The following is a 580-nucleotide window of genomic DNA, read 5'->3' as shown; positions in this document are numbered from 1 at the left end:
TAACATTACAAATAAATACTACTTATAATATGAATAAATTTACTTCATATGCTCCAAATCTCATTGTAGAATATGTGAGTTGACGGAGTAAAGAAGCACTTAATCCATTATACAAAGCTAAAATTCCTTGTTTCCGTATTATAGAAGTTGTTAATTGTGCTACAGATAATTTTCCCTCCTGTTGTGTTTGTAAATGTTTATGAAATTATAAATTTATTTTTATTACATTGTGATATATCATAATTCTTTAATATAATATTTACAGTTTAAAGTGTAATTAATATACAATTATTAAATATTTCATTATAACATAAAAAACAATGAGGATTTAAGAGGAGAGTTTAATAATAAGAATACCTTTAACAAATCCAAAGGATGGGTAACACAAGCAGCTCCTGCAGATGAAAGCCCACCAAAATACCATCGTGACAATTTTTTTGTTTCTTCTGACATATTTTTTGTGTTTTAATATTCTTATGAATGATGTTAAAGGGACATATTTAGTAAGTAACTACAAATAAAATTTTTTTTCAATGATTAAACAATTTATAATAAAATGTAATTTATATATTTACTTACT

At 23.8% G+C, this 580-nt stretch overlaps 1 protein-coding gene across 1 annotated transcript in view; it reads right to left on the bottom strand.

Annotated features, from left to right (window-relative positions):
* LOC108574885 (mitochondrial dicarboxylate carrier) overlaps positions 1–580 on the bottom strand; it is a 3459-nt gene that overhangs the window by 1990 nt on the left and 889 nt on the right. Inside the window, exons 2-3 of the mRNA XM_017937542.1 lie at positions 356–511; positions 44–197 (exon numbers count right to left, since the gene is read on the bottom strand). Coding sequence (XP_017793031.1) covers positions 44–197; positions 356–453 — 252 coding nt within the window. The 5' untranslated portion in view covers positions 454–511. The remainder of the gene's footprint in view (positions 1–43; positions 198–355; positions 512–580) is intronic.

The sequence above is a fragment of the Habropoda laboriosa genome, unplaced genomic scaffold (genome assembly GCF_001263275.1).
Source record: "Habropoda laboriosa isolate 0110345459 unplaced genomic scaffold, ASM126327v1 scaffold11, whole genome shotgun sequence".
Classification (NCBI taxonomy): Eukaryota; Metazoa; Arthropoda; class Insecta; order Hymenoptera; family Apidae; genus Habropoda; species Habropoda laboriosa.
Note: the sequence above shows the minus strand (reverse complement) of the source record. Positions and strands in the feature narration are given on the sequence as shown.